This window comes from Metarhizium brunneum, chromosome 2 (genome assembly GCF_013426205.1).
Source record: "Metarhizium brunneum chromosome 2, complete sequence".
NCBI classification, from domain to species: Eukaryota; Fungi; Ascomycota; class Sordariomycetes; order Hypocreales; family Clavicipitaceae; genus Metarhizium; species Metarhizium brunneum.
In genome coordinates, this window is record NC_089423.1 from 1,403,709 (window position 1) to 1,424,311 (window position 20,603).

At 53.0% G+C, this 20,603-nt stretch overlaps 10 protein-coding genes across 10 annotated transcripts; 5 read left to right on the forward strand and 5 right to left on the reverse strand.

Annotated features, from left to right (window-relative positions):
- Positions 1-37: 37 nt before the first annotated feature.
- Positions 38-1,444, reverse strand: azaE (Ketoreductase azaE; the record flags this gene model as incomplete). The annotated part of the gene is made up of 4 exons (XM_066130139.1): positions 38-801; positions 912-1,136; positions 1,333-1,353; positions 1,423-1,444. 4 exons carry the CDS (start codon positions 1,442-1,444, stop codon positions 38-40), a joined length of 1,032 nt encoding a protein of 343 aa, XP_065986242.1.
- Positions 1,445-1,676: 232 nt separating this feature from the next.
- G6M90_00g033950 (uncharacterized protein) lies at positions 1,677-4,043 on the reverse strand (the record flags this gene model as incomplete). The annotated part of the gene is made up of 5 exons (XM_014687836.2): positions 1,677-1,769; positions 1,828-1,953; positions 2,011-2,499; positions 2,580-3,880; positions 3,935-4,043. The coding sequence occupies 5 exons, from the start codon at positions 4,041-4,043 to the stop codon at positions 1,677-1,679; spliced, it is 2,118 nt and encodes a 705-aa protein (XP_014543322.2).
- A 1,072-nt stretch (positions 4,044-5,115) lies between these two features.
- On the forward strand, positions 5,116-6,348 carry fabG_0 (3-oxoacyl-[acyl-carrier-protein] reductase FabG; the record flags this gene model as incomplete). The annotated part of the gene is made up of 3 exons (XM_014687837.1): positions 5,116-5,254; positions 5,385-5,715; positions 5,892-6,348. 3 exons carry the CDS (start codon positions 5,116-5,118, stop codon positions 6,346-6,348), a joined length of 927 nt encoding a protein of 308 aa, XP_014543323.1.
- Positions 6,349-7,633: 1,285 nt separating this feature from the next.
- On the forward strand, positions 7,634-8,764 carry G6M90_00g033970 (uncharacterized protein; the record flags this gene model as incomplete). Its single annotated transcript, XM_014687838.1, has 2 exons — positions 7,634-7,871; positions 7,932-8,764. 2 exons carry the CDS (start codon positions 7,634-7,636, stop codon positions 8,762-8,764), a joined length of 1,071 nt encoding a protein of 356 aa, XP_014543324.1.
- A 178-nt stretch (positions 8,765-8,942) lies between these two features.
- G6M90_00g033980 (uncharacterized protein) lies at positions 8,943-10,135 on the reverse strand (the record flags this gene model as incomplete). Its single annotated transcript, XM_014687839.1, has 2 exons — positions 8,943-9,900; positions 9,954-10,135. The coding sequence occupies 2 exons, from the start codon at positions 10,133-10,135 to the stop codon at positions 8,943-8,945; spliced, it is 1,140 nt and encodes a 379-aa protein (XP_014543325.1).
- A 608-nt stretch (positions 10,136-10,743) lies between these two features.
- Positions 10,744-11,439, forward strand: G6M90_00g033990 (uncharacterized protein; the record flags this gene model as incomplete). The annotated part of the gene is made up of 2 exons (XM_014687840.1): positions 10,744-10,861; positions 10,958-11,439. The coding sequence occupies 2 exons, from the start codon at positions 10,744-10,746 to the stop codon at positions 11,437-11,439; spliced, it is 600 nt and encodes a 199-aa protein (XP_014543326.1).
- Positions 11,440-11,609: 170 nt separating this feature from the next.
- On the reverse strand, positions 11,610-12,797 carry trm12 (tRNA wybutosine-synthesizing protein 2; the record flags this gene model as incomplete). The annotated part of the gene is made up of 1 exon (XM_014687841.1): positions 11,610-12,797. One exon carries the CDS (start codon positions 12,795-12,797, stop codon positions 11,610-11,612), a length of 1,188 nt encoding a protein of 395 aa, XP_014543327.1.
- A 406-nt stretch (positions 12,798-13,203) lies between these two features.
- ppe1 (Serine/threonine-protein phosphatase ppe1) lies at positions 13,204-14,574 on the reverse strand (the record flags this gene model as incomplete). Its single annotated transcript, XM_014687842.1, has 4 exons — positions 13,204-13,395; positions 13,456-13,885; positions 13,944-14,364; positions 14,424-14,574. The coding sequence occupies 4 exons, from the start codon at positions 14,572-14,574 to the stop codon at positions 13,204-13,206; spliced, it is 1,194 nt and encodes a 397-aa protein (XP_014543328.1).
- An 879-nt stretch (positions 14,575-15,453) lies between these two features.
- Positions 15,454-17,647, forward strand: UPF3 (Regulator of nonsense transcripts UPF3; the record flags this gene model as incomplete). Its single annotated transcript, XM_014687843.1, has 4 exons — positions 15,454-15,567; positions 15,631-15,717; positions 15,793-15,986; positions 16,048-17,647. 4 exons carry the CDS (start codon positions 15,454-15,456, stop codon positions 17,645-17,647), a joined length of 1,995 nt encoding a protein of 664 aa, XP_014543329.1.
- Positions 17,648-19,057: 1,410 nt separating this feature from the next.
- Positions 19,058-20,368, forward strand: G6M90_00g034030 (uncharacterized protein; the record flags this gene model as incomplete). Its single annotated transcript, XM_014687844.1, has 2 exons — positions 19,058-19,243; positions 19,310-20,368. The coding sequence occupies 2 exons, from the start codon at positions 19,058-19,060 to the stop codon at positions 20,366-20,368; spliced, it is 1,245 nt and encodes a 414-aa protein (XP_014543330.1).
- Positions 20,369-20,603: the final 235 nt, after the last annotated feature.

The window sequence follows — 20,603 nt, forward strand, 5'->3', positions numbered from 1 at the left end:
GCCCTTTGCCCTTTTCGATGTGTGGTCGGCACCTTTGTTAGATGCCGTGCTCCTCGAGCGACCGGATCAAGTCGGTGATGCTGGACTCCAGGCTGGTCCATTCCATGCCCAGCACCCTGACGGTCGCGTCGTTGTTGTACCTGAAGTTCTCGCTGGCGGGCGGCGCCCCTCCGCCCTCGACGTCCCTGCCGGGCAACTTGCCCTGCCGTGCCAGCTCGGGAAACGCGGCCCACGCAATCTCAGCCATGGCGCGGTTCGTGAACCTGCCCCCGATGGTGAGGTGGCGCCTCCCGCCGGCGTCGGGCCTCTCCATGGCGCGGACGTGCGCCAGCGCCGCGTCGCGCACGTCGACCCAGACGGTGACGGGGCCCGTCGCGGGGATCCCGCGGTTCCAGGCGCCGGTGACGAGGGCCGCGGCGCGCTCGTTGGACGTGTTGATGCCCTCGAGGGAGGCGAGGTGGTGCGCGACGGGGCCGAAGACGACCGGCGGGCAGATGGTGGCCAGGTCGAAGCCGGGCTTCTCGCGGGCCACAAAGTCCCACGCCGCCTTCTCGGCCAGCGTCTTGGAGAGGCGGTACGCCGTGGCGGGCGAGGAGGCGTCGAGGTCTTGCGTCCCGACCGGGTTCCAGGACTCTTCGGTGAAGGTGTGGGAGCCGTCCGAGAGGTGCTTCTCGTCTAGGACAGCGGCAAACGACGACGTGACGACGACGCGCTTGACCGTCGGCGCGGATCTCTTGACGGCTTTGAGGATGCCGGTTGTGCCGATCACGGCCGGGTCAATGAGCTCCTTTTGGGCGTCGGCTGTGGGTGTTCGACCTCTTTGTCAGCGGCTGTTGCTGCATCTCATGCTGTATCTGCCGGGACGTGTTGTGTCCCAAATCTTTTTTTTTATATGTGTCAGAATGACTTACTCCATTTGAAGTGGAACGGACTGGCCGTGTGCAAAACCACCTCGATACCCGGCTTCTTGACTACTTCGTCAAACGCACCGTCCTTTGCAATGTCGCCGACTACGACGACTTCCAGCTGGCTGCCCTTGTCTTTGTAGGCGTCACGTATGGGCTTCGCCTTCTGCTCAGAACGGACAGTCGTGATGACCGTGTGACCTTTGCTCAGGAGCTGGTCTAGGATGTGGGCTATCACATCACGGCGAGGTTAGTATGGCGTTATCTGGGCTCCGGCGTGGTTGTTTTCCGCTGGTGGCATCACGGGCATGACAATGGATGAGGTGGGGAGAGAGGGGTTGCGCCATCTCCAGTTATTCTCAAAGCCAACAATAACCTCTTCAATGCTTTGTGAGGTAGTGTTTGAATCGACGGGGTATGCACCTACCAGCTATGAAGCCCGAGCCGCCTAAAAATGTCGATGGTTATCAGTTTCTACATTCCTACTGCCGGATTCCCAATTCAATTCACTGCTCACCAGTAAGAAGGACCTTGGTCATCGTGCGTCAATTGGGAGATTCGACAGTCAAATCGGGCAATGTGAGTAAATACAATTTTGGAATGAACATGATTTTGATACACTGGGTTTGCCCCGACATATTTATAAGCCAGCCCCCCCTTCCCTCCATGAGAGCCATTTCTAAGCCTTGACGTCAATATTCATTTAGCACCCTTATGTCCGGTGGTGGAGATAACGTCGCCCCGATGTTAACCTGCCTCGGCACCCTCTAGCTAGCCCTTCCCCACGCTCCCGTCGTGGGGGTTGCGTTTTGGGTATTGACAAATGGCCGACATGGCTCCCAGAGCCGTAATTTTGCCCAAATACTTCAGACAAGTTAGCGACATCCACCGTTGAACAAAAACCGTCAATGTTTGTTCGTACCTGACTCCAGTATAAACCAGTCATAGTAGATCCTGGAGAAACAGTGATTAATTGTTTCAAAATTTGGTTACCCATTTTGCTTTCCTCCAGGCCAAAATGAAACGTTCGTTTGTGATTTGTCGACATCTGTACATTGAGAAGATATTAGCTCCAAGTTTCCCTTCTAAAGAAATGCTGTCAAACGATGAAACTTGCCCTGAAAGCTACGAGCACGTCCCCCATGTAGACCATTCTCATCTTATCGTTACTGCGAAGTTGAAGAAATACTTCGATGGTGTCGATTATTTCTCCACCAGGCCCATCAATAGAAAAGTGCATGACGCTGTCGTGCGGCCCAGCCTTGTATTTTCCTACTCTGCCCATCTTCTGTGGAGTATGTATTGCATAGTGAAATCTGATGCCACGGATTGCTGCGAAACATGTCACAGACACGCCCGTTACGCTACGAAGATGCGATCCATTGCGACCACCAAATTCGGTCCAGCAGAGGGGTCGGTATCTCGTATTGCATGATTCTGCTGCAGTAAAATAATCGTCATTAAGATTTAAGCCGTTGTAAGGCATTCGAGGGTACCAAAAAGCTGAATGCCTCAATGAGACCTTGCCGGTAGTTTTTTCTCCGGAAAGAGGGCCGCTGTGCTCCGTGATTGCCAGGCTGACCATTTTGAAGCTCTGCAGAAATCTAGTCAGAAAGCTTCTGGCAAACTGAAGCAAGAAGGTACATAAAAAAGGCCGACTCGAGTTGCACGTACGTCAAATCCGGCTTTGATAGACTTTATTGAGGTAGACACCACGAGTCGCTGTGTCTTTGGGAGATCAGATGGGTTCCCGATCCATCCCAACGTTTTCCCATTCTTTAACACACACTGTATAGCTTGAATACCAGTGGCTCCTGCCGCCAAATTGAACCCTAAGATAGGTTCTGTAATGTCCAGATATATCTCTTGTCCATGCGTGCTGAAGCCCAGACACGCATCTCTGTCTGGGCTTCGGCGTAGTATTCGGATGCCAGCTATATACTGAACATTGTCAAGCCGCGTAGTAGAGATTGCCAACTGATAAGGCGCAGTTGGCAAGCTTGCTTCTATCTCTTGAATCTGGCGACAGCATTTGGCGAGCCCGGCCACGAGGATGCTTTCATTTAGGTTGGCATTGGCCTCAAGCCATTTCGCAGTTCCCTGGTATGGTGTAGGTGAGCTTGGTGCCTCGTTCCATTTTGATGACAGAACTTCCAAGACCTGCTGGATCAAACTCATAATTCTTGCCCTATTCCGCAGGCCTGGGCTACACTGTCTTCTAGTTGTACGACGATATATACTGCGCCAGTCCAAACTGGGACCCCATTTTTGGGACTCAAAGAGCCAAGAGCGTTCGCCGGCTGCCGAAAACCTAGACCTCCAGAAGTGCTTGTTGTAGTAGACCGAAACAAAGCCCCGAGAGGCTTGGCGGGCCCTCAAAACATCTACCGTCGGCAATAGAGACGCAATGGTGAGGCACAGCGTCTCAGGAAGAAGGGCAAAGCAATCATTAGCAGCGGGTTGGCGGTACGGAATAGCTCTGCTAGCCCATTGCGGACGCCCTTTCTGTTTGGTAAGAAGCCGCTTGATCTCCGAAACCCTGCAGGGATCTTGACTAGCAATGTGCCATAATTCAGAATCTTTAGAAAGATATTCGAAATGGCCCTCCCAGGGATAGTGGTCTTTGTGGTTTTTATGAAGAAAAGCGCCATCTTGAAAACCAGAATTTAGAAGCCAAAAGACATTTTCAAGTGGAAAAGTCAGCGATTCAAAAAGGCCAAAGAGACGGCCCAACGACACCGGCTGAGGACAAGAGGTCTGGTCCAACAGAGACCAGCAAGCTTCGTGCAACGGGAAGCCGTGTAGACGGTTGACTGGAGCCTGGCCAAGCACGCCGATGCGCACGCTTTCCGCCGCATGCGGCCCCCTATTATCCCAGCGACACTCGCGATTCAGGGGTGTCTTGAAGTCACTGGGATCAGAGGGATCGTGGAACCCGACGCCGCTGATCTGGACATCGGCTTGTCCTCTGTACACTACCGAAATTAGGCCAGCTCGTCCCCAATGGGAAGCACACCATCAACTCTTACAGATTCGGAATTGACTGGCCCAGGCGACAGGGCCAGAGGGATCGGTGTCGTAGCTGCCAATAGTGAAGCTGCATAGGGCACAAGGAACGAGAGGGCCACCGGGTGGCATGGCGAAGGGTGTGTAACAGAAGAATCTCGTCGGAGGCGAGTTTAACGAGCAGCTGGGTACGAATAGCCTTAAAATTCAGAGGCGTCTTCGCAGTTGATGGTGAAAGAAATCCATGTGAGGGGTCAAGTTACATTTGATTCTTCCTGACAAAAATATTCTGCAGAGTGCATGAAGATGCGGAAGGTGCCACGGGCATGCGTCTGTCCAAGGAAGTCGCGAAAGATCCAAAGGCGCCAGCTGGCAGCAGTTGCCCGTTTATCGGTGCACGCACATTATATAATAGGTAGACGCGTAGGCAGACTCTATTAGGAAAAAAATTGACCTCATAGCCGACATTTGTTTCCGTACCAGAAACCGAATCATCAGTTGATGGAGTGCCCTGGACATGAGCTGTTGTTTTGTTTGATTTTGTTTCCTGAGGATGCAACAAGGAACCAACCGACGGGGGTGAGCCTTTGTTTCGGGCGCAGCCAGCTACGGCAGTCTCATCAGATATAGTCGGAGCACAAGAAAGCCAACTGATTATGATATGACATGTATTACCCGATGCCGAACAGATGCTGTAGAGGATAATCCGTACGCCGGTGTTTTTTCTTTCGTTTTTTGACGTATCAACATGTCAATATGGCATCTCCAGATTCGGATTCGGACGAGTGGGGCTGACGTGTAGATCCCCAGCCATGCGCCCATGCCTCTCTCGTCCACCAACCCGTTACCCAACATCTGAACACGGAGCCGGTCCAGTAAGACGCAGGCACAAACATCCTCGAACCTCGGCCCCGGATCCCCAAGCTGCCCACCTCTTCGCAGCCCGAGCCGAGCTCATAAAAAACCACATCTTGCACCCTCATCGAAGCCACTTGTCCTCCCACCGGCGGCTAGCCATCAATGTATGTATGCCTCATAAAGGAGCACAGAGCACAGACATCCGAAACATCAGTTCTCGCCGCCCCCGCTATTCGCCATATCTCTTAAGTAGCCGGGGCCGCCGCTGCATATGCAAATAGCTTTTCGCGACTAGGAGCCACGCATTCACCCACGAGTCACGACATCTTTGATCCCGCTAAACGCAATGGCAGACCAAGCTCAAAAAAGAATCACTGCCATCGGCCAGCAGCTTGAGCCGTCACCGGGCGGCCTCCCACGGATCGCCAAGGTGGCCGGCAAGTCCAATGGCCCTCGAGCCGAAGGCAAAGTCGTCATCATCACAGGTACGATCCACCATGATCCGAGATTCCGCACGCATCACCCGCCAGCCAGCAGATCACATCACCCACAGCGTCTCATCATGCAATTGGATAGGGAACCCAGGCTAACCTCGAACCAACCCGCGTTGCCCAGGTGCAAATTCGGCCCTGGGCATTGGCCGCGCAACGGCCCACCAATTTGCAGAGAATGGCGCCAAGGCAGTCTATATTTGCGACTACGCCGACTCCAACCTCGCTGCGCATAAGCAGGAGATGACGGGCCTATATCCGGCGGTAGATGTCCACATTTGGCAGTTCGACGCCGCAGACGAGGCCCAAGTCAAGGCCGTGGTAGATGACGCTCTTGACCGGTACGGCCGTCTGGATGTGTTCTTTGCCAATGCCGGCATCACGGGATTGAATGTCGTCTTCACCGAGTTCAAAGACTCGGATTTCATGGAGGTTCTCAAGACAAACACTCTAAGGTAAAGAACGAATTAAAAAAAAAAATAATAAAAAAACCTCTCACCGAACAGTCCCCCGGCCCCCCACTGTTAGCCATTTGGTTTTACGGTTCTTTTTATGCCAGCACTATATCAAGTTTCAGAACCACAAGCCTCACAAAGTAGTATCCACAACACGGGCTAATGCCGAGACATAGCGTCTTCCTGGCGGCAAAGTATGCCGCGCCTGCCATGATGAAAACATCGCCATCCAAGCCTACATCAGGCGGATCCATCATCGGAACCGCTTCTGTCGCCGGAATCCGTTCCAACGCCGGCTCGACCCCTTACTCAGCCTCCAAAGCGGCCGTCGTCTCTCTCGCCCAGACCATCGCGTACCAGCTCGCCGGTACGGGGGTCCGCGTTAATGCCATTTGCCCCGGTCTCATCGAGACGGGCATGACGGCCCCCGTGTACCAGGCCGCCAGGGCGAGGGGCAACGAGAAGAAGATTGGGCACCTGAACCCAACGAGAAGAGGCGGCCACGCAGACGAGATTGCGCGGGTGGCCCTGTTCCTGGGCACCGACGAGAGCAGCTATGTGAATGGCCAGGCCTGGGCTGTCTGCGGCGGGTTGAGCGCCGGACATCCATATGTTCCCGGACGGCTGAGCTAGAATCCCGTCGACCATGTGACTCGGAGGCTGTAGCACGAGGACTTTTTGGATGTCTGAAGATATAGTCTAACATTTAGTTTGGAAGGTGTGATTCGAACTTGTTTGGCACGTGCCGTGCATAATCTTCCTGATACGTCTTGGAACCTTAGAACCGGACCATTGTCCAAAGATGCCAAGTTTCGTCTTGAGTCGCCCGTCAAGAACAATCCATACATATATAGGTACATAAATACATATATCGCATGAACTGGGCAGATCCAGAGATCGGCATCTGGCAACCCATGCATTCTTGGGCCAAGTCCCGCTGTCAAAGTGAGCATTCAATGCATCCAGGAAATGAGGCCAGCCAGCGAGAAAAAGCCGAGACCAACACCCGCCAGTCATGATTGCGCCAATTTGCGTGACCGAATTAACCCATGTTCTCATTTGCAAGCTGAGCCGTCGCAAACCAGAACCAACCGGGTTGTTTTAAGGTCAACACATCAAGCATCGATGTGACCCAACTCCACAAGGAGACCATTGGCCTCCGCGCCGAAACTTGAACCCTGACAACCACTGGCGGGCGATGCTGTTCTTGTAGTCATATCCGTTATTGGTAGTTTCAAATACAGGGCAGCACGAAATAATGGTATGTAGGCATAAAGGAATGTGGAGCAACATGTATGGTCTACGAAAGTGTAGCACGCAAACTCTGGCTGTCTGGGACGCGAACGTTCTTTTTACTTCCTATCCCACTCGGTGTTTTGGGCCATGGGCTCGCACGGACTAAGAGCATCAAAAAACAGGTTTCTTGGGTGAATTGCTCAAAAACCTACCCAAGCTTCTTTCATTGGATCTACACTGCGCCTTGAGAGACACCCTAATGGGGTATTAGCCCCGGTTCCTATTCCACAGCAGATGTTACCTTGGACGAACATGCTGTTGGAATTTGTAACACCGCGCGTTCCATGCAGGAAGAATTCCAAGGCGCAGGTTCCGGTATCAGTTCCGAAGAAGAAGGGAACAGCAGTTGCCAAGAGGATCATTGCAAAATGTCGCAATTATGCAGAGATGAGACTCATCAACAAATCGCTGGTGACGAAATCATAACGGGGACAATGAACGGGGTTCTGTATGGAGACTTGGTAGCAACTCGTTGATGCCTCGGAGTGTAAGAGAGTCGGTTGACCAGTTGAGCGAGTATAAAGGCAAGACGGGGAACGCCCAGATATGTCTCGTCCGTCGCCATCCAACAATACAAAGAAACTGATAACAGTAAATTGAATTTCACTGTTTCAAGACAAATATGATTTTGCCCTCCCTCACAGCGGCCTTGGCTTTCTCAGCCGTCGTATATGGCCATCCTGAGACTGAAGAAGAGCGCCAGGCACAAGCCGCAACTCTTCGTCGCATTGCAGCACACTCCAAGAGAAGTCTTGCCAACTGTGCTGATTCCCCTGCTGCCATTGCCCTCAAGGAACGAGCTGTAGCTCGTCGTGCTGCTTGGGCTGATGAGCTGCGTGTGAAGAGAGGACTCAAGACTCGTAAGTTACAATTCTCGAATTTTGTTGGTTGAATAATTGTACTAACACAAACATGTCAAGGCGCTGAGCGTCGAGGTCCCAAGGAGCTTGAGAAGTACCTTGATCTCTCCCATAACGAGACTGCCAAGGGATACAACCTTGATACTCCTTTGGATGTCCTTTTTGGTTCCAACGCGAGTTGCATTCTTGTCCCGGAAACTATCATTGGCCCATACTATGTTGAGGGCGAGTCCTTCCGGACAGATGTTACTGATGGAGAACCAGGTGTTGCTTCACACTTGGATTTCCAATTCATTGACATCAATACGTGCGAGGCAGTTCCTAACCTCATCATTGACCTGTGGCACGCCAACTCCACTGGTGTCTATTCTGGCGTGACGGCTGAACTCCAAGGTGGTTTGAAAACCAATTTCGGCCGCGGCATTCAGCAGACAGACAAGGACGGCGTGGTGCAGTTTAGCACAATCTTCCCAGGCCACTACATTGGTCGAACCAACCACTTCCACGTCATGTCCACAGACAATGCCACCATCCTGTCAAACGGAACTTTTGAAGGTGGCACTGTTTCGCATATTGGACAGGTTTACTTTGACCAGTCTCTCATTGCCGAAGTTGAGAAGAATGAGCCGTACATTCGAAATCAGCAACCGGTCACGAACAATCGCCAGGATGAATTTACTGGTGATGAGGCGACCGAAGACTACGATCCATTCATGAAGTATACTTACCTTGGCGACGGGGCTGAGGAAGGTCTTTTGCTTTGGCTCACGATTGGACTCGACATTACTACCAACTACAACGCCAACGTGTCTGTAGCCTCAAAATGGCACCCAGGTGGTGGCACTGATGAGGGCGGAAGACCCAAGGAGGAGGAGAAAGCCTCCTTCCTGTAAGGCAAAGAAAGAATAACTAAATGGGGGTGCTTAGCTGAAAATGAACCGTCCTGTAAATCGTCGAGCTGTTCGATACAACTTGATAGAATAGAATCGACACCATAGAATAGAGTAGACCAGAGTAGAATAGAAGACCTTCGCTTGTATTTTGTATGTCTTTAGGAGGAAATGAATGCTATCAAATGTCAGCCTCCATGACGACTTGTACGGGTGTTGCCTGTGCAATCTTGTCGAGCATGATATCACGCCACGCAATGAAGTCTGATTTTCTAGCCTCGCTCAACAAGTCATATCGTTCTTGGAGCATTGTATCCGCACGCCGGGTAGGCAGGAGAGCTTCTGAGTTCTCGACATCATCATCTGACAGGCCTGCATCTGTCCTTACGATAGAGCTAATCACGTCAACAATCCCATCATACCAATCGCCAGCCAACCAATCATTCTCATTGACCTTGGCCACAGCGGCATCAAAGTCTCGAGACTTGAGGTCACTCCAGCCTTCCCAGGCGTCGGATTCATCCACATCAGGTACGGCAACTTCTTGATTGGCCTTGGCCACAAGAGCAAGAATCTCTTTTCGAAGCGGTACATATCCCTCGCGGTCAATCTTGGCACCAGACGTGATTGATCGAACACGCATAATGACGAAAAAGTACACGGCTGCTAATAGGTCGGTTACGTGATGAATAACCCACTGGTCTTGGGTTGGGCGGCCCTCTTGTGTGAGGATATGCTCCATACCAGCGAAAACCGTTGGTGCAAGCCGTTTGTGATCCGACTCGGCACACATAAATCGAATGACTGGTTGAATCCAAGGGTGTAGATGGCCATTCGAGTTTTGCGAGTCGAGGATGTGTCCTTTGGCAGGGGTACCGCCATTTTTTGGTGTCGTACGGAACGGAGCCAGGGCTGCCTCCTTTGTTGGAGTTCCTCTTGATGGTATCCGGCGGGTCTCCGACTTTGATGGTGTGTCCTTGTCTCGTTGCTTGGAGCTTGGAGCTCGATTTCGGGTTGGCCTTGGTGTAGCTGTAGGATTGGGCAAGATATTGTCCAAATGGGTATACAGCCGTTTGTAGATACGCGGGGGAATTGGGGGGCGAGGTTCAATAGGTGGCAAGTCAAGAGTGATCTTCAGACTACAAGAGTGTCAGCAGGTATATGGCGGTATTTGACACGGTACCATACTGACCGATCACAAGCTATGTTGGCACATGCATATTGTCGAGCTATCTCTTCCTCTGCCTTCAATGTGCTTGCCCGGTGTCGAGATTGGGCAAGCAGTGATCCTGCCAGTTCCACAAGGGAGGGTGGTAAATCTGAGCCATATGTCGGCATCATTGATAGCAATGCCTGCTCAATTTGTCTACTCATGTTGACTTGCGGCTCGACGCGAGGCACCACGCGTGAGCTTGCTAAAATGGCGTAGTGATTCAGGTGAGAAAACTGAGATCAAATTCCACAAATAAACAACCGCTTGGGCCAGAACTGATTACGGTGTATGAGTCTACTCTTGCAGCTTCGAAAAGCAGTTGTACTGGTACCAGGGGTGTCAATGGTATCACTGGGATATGTGGCAGTATGATCCCAAATGAAGTTGCGATGCTCTGTCAGCAAATTCCCTGTTTGCGCACCGCTTATCGATAACAGATCTCCACACTCCACCTCCATGCTGGGTTGTTTGACGAATGCATGGGGCTTCGTCTCGGAGCAAGAGACATGCAACGCTGAAAACCCCCTTCTCGCCGCTGATTGGCCAATACCGATCCCTCAATGTTCCCAGCGCTCGAAACTGCCGGAGTCGCCAGCAGTCTGCATCCGGCGCCTGTTTCCAAAGTTGGTTATCAACCGCCGCTCAAAGCCAAATCGACCGAAGGCGGGCCCCTTTCAGGGAATCTACATTAACCAGCCCATCGTACATCACAGCCCCCAGCAATTGAGTGCCCTTGAATCCCAATTGCACACTTGTCAAAGCCCGAACCATGCAGACCCCGTTATTACTAGCAATTGCTCTCTCGGGCTTGGCCAGCGCCCACGGCAACCACGGCCAGAAGCCCTTGGTCAGTGAAGATGCCACATGGATGGAGAAGCACATGGCCGGTATGTCTCAAGCTCAGCACTCACACCCAGATCGGCATTCCAGGCCATCTAGCGACCCAACAAGAAGAGTTCAATCGCTGACATGAATCGATACAGAGGAGCACCACATCGATTCCTGGGATACTGGCGCCTTCTTCGCCCTCCACGACTACAACTCCGATGGTGCCTGGCAAGGCGAAGAAATCATGCGCACCTACGGCCTAATGGACCCTTCGAATAGGGATATGTCGCACGACAAGAAGCTAGAGGTCCTGCAACACCTCATGGGTCTTCTGGACAAGGATCACGACGGGGAGGTCTCGGGTAAGGAGTTCCAGGAGTTTATCGACGGGGGCGAAACGCTCCCTGATATGGGTACTGGGCCGGGCCATCATGGTGACGACGAATACGAGTATGAAATCCATCACTGGGAAAAGTATCACGATGAGAATACAAAACTGGAGGACCTGACGCACCCGGAGGATATTGAGCATTTCAAGCACCACGAAGAGTTGGAGAAGGCGCAAGAAGAACAAGAGGCAATGGATAAAAAGTCGATTATCGAAGAGAACATCCCCGCCAAGTTTCGGAGACATTAAGCTCAAGGGGGACGAGTATCTCGGCGTTGAATCAGATGATTGGTTGGATTTGTGGAATTCTTTCGAATGGGATTGCGTGGAGTAAGTTATTGAATGATAGATTCAGAAGCGAGGGGGGGGAATATACCGGTGGCGCATAGATATGGAGGGGACTGCTGTATCAACATTTTTCATGAAGATTTTGTAACAATACGCACATCAAACACACAATGCCATACGCCAGGCGCGTATGTCTTGACCTTTTCTACCCTCTCCACCGTAATCGCTCTCGTCAAACTCTTCTCATCCTGATTCTCCCTCAACAGAGTCTGTATCTCGTCTTTTCTGGAATCAATCTCAGCATCGCCCACATTCTCATGAAGATGCAGCCACGCCTCCCCCCCACGAATTATCGCATTCCTTGTCAAAAATAGTGAGACATCCCACGTCAATCTACTCGTAGGCAACAATCCGCAATTGACATGCCTCACGTCGTGCAGCCATTCCCCCTCCTGCTTCATGTTCTCAGCTCTCCAGCGCGCATTTTCATTACTCTCCGAAAACACCACAATCGAAGCAGTACTGTTCATAATCTCCTCTGTAGATTGCTTCAGCTTCTCCCCCTCGATAACCTCGACAGTCCACTTATTCAAGTGTGCTCCACGACGAAGAGCCTCCACGCTCCACGGGTTAAGTTCCCAGCAGAGCACCCTGAACCCCAGTTTCGCGTAGCAGAATGCAAAGTATCCGATGCCGGCGTATAAGTCTACCGCCCATGTATCTTGTGACTTATTGCCGTCCTTTTTCTTCCTAGGCACCGCTGGAAACTGGAGCAGGCGGGCTTTTTCTTTGACGTTGCCTCTGCTGAACATTGTCCAACGGGGCGCCCACGTTTGATATATCCCATTTTGTTTGGTAGATACCCAAAAGGCCTTTTCGAAATCTTCGTTGGAAGGAGAGATGCTGCTTGGGGCACCGGGGCCGAAATCACCGTATAAAATTCGCAAGCCACTCGGACTGCGAATGATGTTTTCCTCTTTTCTTTCTTGACTTTGCAGCGGGATGCCTTCGTTGACCGCCAAGTGTGTCAATCGCAAGTCTGACTTGCCGGTCTTGGAGAGTTCTTCCAGAATCAACTCCCAGAGGAAGTCGGTGGTCGCTCCGTTGTGTCGTTGGAGCTCCGTGGTCCACGAGGCACTGGTGAAGCTGCCGGCGGGTAAAAGCGCCATAGGTTCGTATATAGTGAACCTCTTGGGTGCATGTTCTCCTAGACTCATTTTCCAGGCCGTAGAATCTTCGTTCACTGGAGGGTTAAGAGAGGTGAGCCATGCTGCAATGGCGGTTTGGATTGGGTCAGTGTGAGGTTGAGGCCTAGGCATTCTGCGGTTCAGCTAGTCGTACTTTGGAACAGCATCGAACTGGATGAGATATGAGAGTAGGTTCGAATAAAGATCATTCATATCGTTTAATGGCAGTAACTTGTGTCTTGTTCCACTTTAAATGCGCTTGCCATGTCTGCCTTGACGCGAGCGTGGTGACAAAAAATTGAAAGTCAAAGTGATAAAAACGGCCCACAATCTGCGTGAAGGCTGGAACCTTGGGCTTCAACTCAACCCGCGATGAGGCCACCATTACACCTTTGCCAACGTTATTTGAGTAGCCAAATAACCATAAATGCCGTTATAATTCATACCACAAGTCATGGATATCTCAATCGTATGCTAGTTTACATCTAAAAGCTTTCTCCCAGCCTTTAATTTCGCAACAACCCTCTAACATCGTGCATTACAAGAAATAGTCACTCGGTCCTCTCCTGCTCGCAGGAACGTGCCTCTGGTCATCAGGCACGGCCGAGAATATACTGAATCTTGGGTTCAAGTCTTTATCTACAGTCATGATCGAGGCAACATTACCGCACCTGTAACAGTAGTTCGGCGCAGACCAAACTGTCACAACAGAGCTTTCGGCAAAATGATACTGCCCATGGTTAGCACCCAATGCGTAGCAAAAGTTATTCTCTGTCCGAACACATCATACCTTGTAGCCTTCATTAACAAGCTGGTGAGCCCGCGCAATCAATTTCAATCCATTCACATGATTGAACTCGGTAGCGACCTTGTCGCCAAAAAGCCAGCCGGCACCGCGCGGGCTGATAGCCCACGTTTCAACATCTTCGGGATCTGACCAGACCAGGTCGCAAAATGCTCCTTCATGAGGAATCTCCTGGGCACGAGCAACAACACGGATTTGATCTATCGTTCTAATTTCGGGACTGAGTCCGCCGTGTACACACAAAACTTCGCCGTCGACAATAGCTGCAAGGACAAGAAAGTCAAAGACGTGGCAGCAGGCCTTCCACACAGAAGCGTTGCCATATTTCTGCTGGCACTCCTCATAAAAGCCGTAGACTTGTGTGATTTGCCTAGATTCGTGGTTGCCTCGGACAAGCACAATTCGATCGGGGTATCTGTTTCGAAACTGTTAGCCGTGGAACGGTCATTCGATTTGAAGCAGATGGTACCTACTTGGCCTTCAAGCACATGAGCAAGGTAAATGTCTCCAAACTAAAATAGCCTCTGTCGACAAAGTCTCCCAGGAAGACGAAGCGAGTCTCGGCGCTCTGAGCGGAGGTGACATTGGCACCTGACAGCGCGGACCCCGGACGAGAACCGGCGACGGCGTCGGCATCATCTTCGCCCTCGGTACCGCCCGCACCAGCGTCACCTACGGGGGACCGCAGCTTCTTCCTGAGCTTTGGATTTGTGATTTCGCTCGGCGGCTCGATATCGTCGGACGTGATAACAGTGGTCGCGGTCTTGGGGGCCTGGACATTGGTCTCGCCCGGCATGCCCCCAGACACTCGGAACAACTCCAAGAGATCATAAAACTGGCCGTGGATATCTCCGCAAACTGTGACAGGTGTGCAAACGGGCTGAATATTGGACTCTGTGTTCGCCCAGTCAGCGCGGCTCGCGCGTTGGGTCAGCGACAGAGCCAGTGCCTACCTTCCATAAGAATCTCCTTGACCTTCTCGCACAACTCCTTCATGGCCCTCTCAGGTAGGTAGTGACATTGTTTGGCCTCTTCGAGCCATTCGTCTAGACCGGCATTGGGACCCAAGTTGGCGGGGCCAGGCCGAGGGATGTTTGTCGTCATATTTTATGAGGATTTGGATGTGCGCAGGGCTCGTCGTAATGGCGGCCGCCGGGAGGATTATCACGGCCCGCCACAGTAGTAACGGATAGTGGTAATCCCGTGGAGAGGATGGACCAGATGGATGAACCGTCCGGCCTTTGGTTTCGAGCAACGTGAAGTTGTAATCAGGCCTGGAGCAAGGAAGCGATAATCGGATCTTCTTCGGGGTCTGGTTGATGTCACAGTGGAAAGCGCCTGTGGAAGCTAAGCTGGTAGCACGGGCACAGTGGGTTTGGGAGGGGAGGCCAGCTGATTACAGCGGTTGACATGGCACCTGTGGCCACCAGACTTCAGATGTTGACCAGCCAGAGTTCAGCCAAATGTTCATGTGCTTGCTTATCTGAGCATCTGCGGCTTCCCCCCTTGCAGCCCACGCTGGAAAGGCTCTGCGTGCCTTGGACGCAGCTCATACTGCCACCACATCCATGCTCTGCAAACTTCTCTTCGCTCGAGCATTTGTGGCCTGCTGCTATTAACCTTCTCATTGTCTCTCCACGCAAGAGGATGTTACTTCGATGGCTATCTAAATGCAGCCACGTCTACCGACCAAGGTAGGTAACTACATGTACTCACTAAGCCAACTCTATCCGTCCACGTGACCTGCCTGCGCGCACCGGAAACGAATAACACAGAAGCCAAAGCTCTTGGGGCAGAACCAGCTCCACCAATCTGTGGGGCTTCTGAGGGCCGTAACAACTCAAGGCCCTTTTGACTTCACTTGCGCTTTAGCTTGCGAGCTTTGGATGTTTCGTTTTCTGTAAGATATTTAATCCCATCGCCCACGCTGTCCTGCAAGATTGCCGACTGTCAACGTAGATCTCTCCGCACCCAGCATGCGCCATGTCCACACAGCCCCCGCAAGTCCTTTCGCGGAAGGCAAACGGTCCATCCAGCAGCGCAACCAGCCAGCCGTCTGACCAGATCAAGGTGAGACAGCGAGTGAGAGCATCACAGGTATGTCGCGACCAGTCCTTCGCCACACGTCAAACCCCCGGCTTCTGACATGGAGTTGAACAGGCCAAGGACAATGACACTGGCGGCAATACCTTAAAACCTGCCAAGGGCAAGGGACCGGCTGACAGACGAGGAGGGGCATCCCACAAAGTAAGCCTGTCCCTTTGAGAGATTCTGGACATGTGAATCCCCGTCAAAATCGGATGAAAATCTAACTCGACTTAGAGTGCGAATGATGGGGAGGTGGCGCCAAAGGCTCCGCGATCCAAACCTCAAAACGAAGGAGAAAAACTGGTGATTCGTCGTCTGCCACCAGGTATGACCATGGAGGAGTGTATTTCTATTCTCGGACCGGAGTGGGAGATCTCCAAGGGCAAAGTCGATTGGTTCTCCTACGTCCCTGGAAAGATTTCCATCGAGTATGTCAAGCCCAGAGTTTTTAGATATTGTCTTCCATGATACTGACTCTCGTCAACCAAGCCCCTCAAAGCCTTCTCGTCCCGGTCGGGCATATGTTCATTTGGTGCGGAAGGATGACATCATGCCCCTCAGCGAGGTTGTAAGGAACGCGACATGGGAGGATGCAAAATCAACATTCACGAATCCGTCATTGATTGGCCCGCCCGTGTTGGAGTTTTCAATTTACAAAAAGGTTCCAGGCACCAAGAAGCGCACGGATACTCGACAAGGCACCATTGATCAAGATCCCGAATTCATGGCCTTCCTTGAAGGGTTGGCCAACCCTGCACCGATGAGGGAGAGCATCGATGTCGAGGATGCCGACGAGTCTGCCAAAGTAGAGGTCAAAGTGATCACCACCCCTCTGGTCGAGTTTTTGAAGGAGAAGAAGGCCAACAGGGGCAAGGATGGATCCGGCAAGAACTCCAAGTCTGGAAAAGGAAAGAGTGGCGCCAAGGACGACGACTCCTTCGGTAGGAAGAAGGGCAAGGAATCAAGAACCGAGAAGCAGGACAAGACGCCTAAAGAGAATGTCAAGATTCTTACTAAGAAGGCAGCAACTGAGCAAGCCGCGGAGGGGGCGAAGAAGGTGGCCAGCGAAATTGCGACAGCCAATGCCGCTGCTACTACAGCTGCAGCGGCCACTGATGCGCCCAAAAGCCGACGTGCTGGCATCGCTGCCGCCGCTAGAATACTGCAGCGCGATCTTGGCCTTAGCCCTGGCAGCGCACATAGAAGAGCACGTCACGATGCTGCCAAGGCCGAGGCTGATGCCAAGGCAGCAAGCTCTTCAACCAAGGACGATAACGGTACAACCGCAGATGTTGCCAATGCTGCCAGTTCTACTGCATCCGCAGCATCTCCCGCTGAGGTCATAGTACAAGCACCGAAAAGTCGCCCCGACAGCCCAGTCGCCCCGAAACCACAGGCTGGACGGAGAAATCGCGGTGGCAAAGGTGGTGCTGAGAAGGGTAAACCGGCTGCTAACGAGATATCGGGTCCGCAACCGACTGTAGCCAACCCTCCGGTTATCTTGAGGAAGAAGAACGACTCCGAAACCAACAAGAAAACTGCTGAACCCCAGGTCCAAGCCTCTGGGCCAGTGACGAACTCGAATGGCAACGGTAGACAAGCTGGCAAAGAGAAAGCTAACAGCAAGCTAGCCTCGCAAAAGAAGTCACCCGCTGTCTCAGCAAACGCAACCCGCGCCTTTATTAAGCATGTCAATGCTTCGCAAGGAGTGAACGACGCAAAGCTTCGAGAGGCTCTCGGCGTATTTGGAACCATTACGCTTGTTGAGATTGACAAGCGCAAGGGTTTTGCTTATGTCGACTTTTCTGAGCACGAAGCACTGGTCAAGGCTGTGGCTGCCAGCCCCGTTCAGGTTGGTCAGGGAAACGTACAGGTGGTGGAGCGGAAGGATAAGAAGCTCACTGCTGCTGCGGCTGCGCCAGGCGGCTCAGCAAAGGATGACCAAACGCCAAATGGAGAGAAGGAGAAGGAGAAGGAGAAGGCGCCTGGCGGTCGAGGCCGACGAGGACGCGGCGGCGGTAAAGCTGCCGCCGGCACAGCGAATGGTCAGGCAACTGCAGGCCCTACCCTGGCAAGCACCGGGGGGTGAGGATACAAATGCCACGAGAAGGGCATACAATGATAATTTGATTCAACACAGCATCCTTGATTGGGTGGGCCATGTGCAGCATTACAATATGCTCGCCAAGCATCCAAACGTGCCAAACGATGGTACAGAGGAAACAGACATGCCGCACAAGTACGACATCTGACGACAGTTGGTAGTTGGAGTTGGACGGACAGCGCATTCACCCCCAGCTAGTGCTCGGAGCACAATGCCCAAGCACGCCAGTAGGGATGAATACACATGGATGAGAGAATAGCTCGTTACCGAGTACTAGCACTTTGTAAGAGGGGGGGCTTCGCTTCATCGGACTTTGACGGGGGGTTATATAGACCCATGTGAATGACTAGGCGCAGTGTCTTTTGAGTGAAATTGTTGTGCTCTTTAGTGGTTGTTACCCAAAGCTATGCGTACCATGACAGTGAATATGAAGCCGCGCGTCTGTGCCTAGTGAGAACTTGTCAAGCTGTCTACCGTCTCGACACCCTTTGCGTATGGTCGATTCTACGGGTTTGGAACTACTGAATTGTGAATCTTGCTAGTTGAGAGCTGAGAGATGCGAGCTAGCAAAGCCACTTATCCAACGCTTTACAAATTCAACATGGAAGGGTCTGGAGTCTGGCCGAACGGTGCGACCATGTTTGTAGACTCTGCGCCAAGAGTCACTGGGTTAAAAAAAAAAGTCGATGTTTGTCTTGGTAGTTCCTCTCCAGCAGGGACTGCTCCTGACGATAACCCCTTGGGGTCTGGACTACTCGGGTGTCGCATGGCATGCGCAGACGGCAAAATACTAACAAATAGAGCTCGAGGGCACTAGTTACTAATTACTCGCTAAACAGCGCGCCCATTGTTGTTCCAGATGTCGGGCCAGGAACTAACGCAAGTCGGTGCTGATGCTCGGCCGGTATGCAAGTCGCGCCTCAGGAATGCCGCGACAAGAGGCACCAGACGCATAGCGAGGTGCTCGCACGCAACAAAGAGCAGCCTTGCCGGCGTGCAGACGATGACTGCTGCTATGCCTGTGCGCAGATGGCGAGAGAGTCATCGATGTCCGAGTACACCTACCTGCACCTGGTCGGTCATACATGCACCCCGTTATGACGGATAGGCGGTGCGGCAACGCGGCCACAGCGAATATCGAATACATGCTGCGAGCATGACGTGGAAAGTAAAGGACGCGGCCAAGTTGAAAACATGCCATGCAATATCAGCCATCTTTAATTATACTAGTCTCCAGCAACAAAGTGAAACAAAACATGGCATTCTTTCTCAGAACAATCGCATCATCATGGCCCGCGACTTGGAAAAAGGTTAAAAAAAAGCCAATGCCAAGAGCCAAACGGGCTGCTCTTATTTTTATCTGCAGAGAGTGGGATTTGCTCTCCCGTCCTCGGAATGGCGCGACTAAGTGATACGGCACGAGTTGCAGTCGCAATCATCGTCACCCTCCTCGGCGTGTGCCGCGCAGCAACGACATTCAACTTCTGCGACGAAGCCAGCGCCAAAGAATACGCCTACAACCCTCCTCCCGAGCGTCTCATCGCTCCACGCAGGAACTGCAATCGCGGCAAGCACAGCAGCGTACGTTCTCCCCTAACGCTCCGGACCCAAAAGATCCTTCTTCCTCACGCTCTCTTATTCCCGTAGCCTCAAAGATGCATCTACCGACCGCCCGGCTCGCGGCTGGCCTCCATCCACGTCGGCAGCACCGGCAAACTAGCCGTCTTCATGCCGAACAAGATGGACGCCGCCACCGTCGAGCACGCCGTCATCATCGTCGCCGGGAAGCTGAGCAACGCAGGCCAGTACTGGCACAGGCTGCAGAACGTCACGGCCCTCCACGCAGCACGCCCCGACAAGACGCACCGCAAGACCATCAGCGTGGCGCCGCTGCTCTTCTCCGACCGATACACGCCCGGGCTACACGGCGACCGGCACCTCTCGTGGTCCGGCCCCCGGGCCTGGATCGCCGGCGGCGCGGCCAACTCCCCCCCCGGTAGCAACGCGACGTCCATCGACGCCCTCGAGGCGCTCGCCGACGAGTTCGCCTGCTCAGGCAAGTACCCCCTGCTGACCAACGTCACCTTTGTCGGGCAGAGCGCGGGCGGACAGCTGGTGCAGCGGTACGCGGCCCTCGCCAGGGACCGTCCCTCGTGCCGCGCGCATGTGCGCTACGTCCAGAACAATCCCGCCACATGCTCGTACTTTACCGCCGACCGTCCCTCCTCGGTCCAGGGCAAGGCCCTGCCTCCCGCGAGGTCCTGCGCCGAGAGCAACCTCTGGCCCTTTGGCTTCGACGACTTCCCCGGCACGGCGGCGGGAACCCTGGCCCCCGTGGACTACTTCCGGCAGTACACCTCCCGCGACGTCGTCGCGACGGTGGGATACAGGGACACAAACCCCTGCAGCGGCGACCAGGCCTGCCAGGCTGTCCTGCAGGGCGGCCACAAGCGGAGGGACAGGAACCTCATCTGGTATAGGTATGTCCACGAGCTGGCCCGGACGGGGGAGGACTTGACGGGGTTCCCGGGCACCTTCGGCGACCTCCCGGACTGGGGGCCGGCCTCCGAGAACCGCGTGGGCTTGCGACTGGCTCTTGCCAAGGACGCGGGGCATGAGTTTGCGCAGATATTTTCCACGCCCGTCGGTCAGTCGGCGCTTTTTGACGACTTGGATGTCCTGGAGGGGTGGCGGCCGGGGAAGTAGCCGCGGTGGTGTTTTGTGTCTTTTCTGCACCGCCTGCGTGGTTCCAGTCTTTTCTTTAGAGGCGGCGCAGTCGGGGAGAGGATTTTGGCCGATGTTTTTTTTCTGTTTCTTTCTGATTCACATCCCCGTGTATTTATTCGTCGGGTAGCTCCGTATGTTATCATCACCATTATACCTTGAGATGTAGTTACTAAAGCCCGTATGCACACGCGTCTTCTCCCATGGCGCATATGCT